Consider the following 1,285-nt stretch of genomic DNA (forward strand, 5'->3'; position numbering starts at 1 on the left):
GTCGTTTCTAATCGAATACAATAGCGCACGTACATCTACGCATCTGACTATTGCCAGGCCGCTATTAAGCAAAATAGTTAATGAACATGTAATAACGCGGCGAGTCGTTCTTTGATCTTCTTCTCTCCCTATATATAATATCTATTAAATATTATCCTCCCCCCTCTGTCTCTCTCTACACACACATATATATATATATATAACGCATTTTATTTTTATTACGGTTCGATTCCAATGTCTGCTGAATTGCTTGATGAAGAAATGTATACATATAGAAAGCTCGCGTATTAAAACTTAAACACCCTTAACCTATTGTTTGAATTTGTTATAAATATATATATATATATATATATATATATATATATATATATACGCCATTATATGATATACGGTCATACCTTCTTGTGGTCTGCAATTTCATTGTAGATCTTCTTCTCTGCTGTTGTGTTCATGAAATCACCATAAAGCACGGGGGACGTTGTAACTACATCCTACGTATCAAAATCAATATGAAGATGACACAACGAATATAGCTTTCTACACATATACCTTTACTTATACTTATTCTTATATACGCATACCGATTATAAGATTACCATTTTCATTGATTCCACAACACATTCGACGGATCAGGTAAAAATACCCTTTACATAAAGTTATACATTTATTTCAAAACGACTTCTCTAGACTGACACGAACAGTCCCCGTGACTAAACCCAGCGTTGATTCTCAACGACTTGCCGAGTCAGTCTACGTCAATCTGCGTCAATGCTCACCTGATAGTCGGTACTGAAGTCGCTGTCCATCTTCGCCCGCAGCAGATTCTCAAACCAGTCACGGTCCTCGCCATTGATGAGCCGGTCTTGAAACACCCTGCAGTTCTCATGGTACCACAGCCGCAGCAGGTCTGGCACGGTCTGCGCGAGCAGCATAAACACCGATCACTTTGACAAGTTCAACCGCGGCAACCGTAACACACAATGGTAAACACATCGTTGAACTCTCAGGTGATCACATTCTTCCTACACTATAGGTGTAAATAGAAAACATCCGGGCAATTTCGATTATCGCACGCACCAAAACTGATCGCTATGTGAACCATGTATGAGCAGCAACTAATTATTTGCATCGAACGGGGATGCAAAATAGGAAATAGGAAAACAAATTCAATATAGGAATAATCCAGAGCCTTTTCACCATACATAATGACCAACGATGCAATGCACATTCAATTTAAACATTGTGAAAAAGAACACTCTTTTGCTAATAATATTTATGGTAGTGT

General features: G+C 38.1%; 1 protein-coding gene across 1 annotated transcript; it reads right to left on the bottom strand.

Moving 5' to 3' along the window:
- Nucleotides 1-398: 398 nt before the first annotated feature.
- Nucleotides 399-932, bottom strand: LOC106820038 (dynein heavy chain 1, axonemal-like; the record flags this gene model as incomplete). The annotated part of the gene is made up of 2 exons (XM_014824596.1): nucleotides 777-932; nucleotides 399-491 (listed from the first exon to the last, which is right to left on the bottom strand). Coding segments are annotated over exons 1-2 (249 nt in total), but the record flags the coding sequence as incomplete, so codon positions are not given.
- Between the last annotated feature and the right edge of the window lie 353 nt (nucleotides 933-1,285).

The sequence above is a fragment of the Priapulus caudatus genome, unplaced genomic scaffold (genome assembly GCF_000485595.1).
Source record: "Priapulus caudatus unplaced genomic scaffold, Priapulus_caudatus-5.0.1 Scaffold5988, whole genome shotgun sequence".
Taxonomy (NCBI): domain Eukaryota; kingdom Metazoa; phylum Priapulida; class Priapulimorpha; order Priapulimorphida; family Priapulidae; genus Priapulus; species Priapulus caudatus.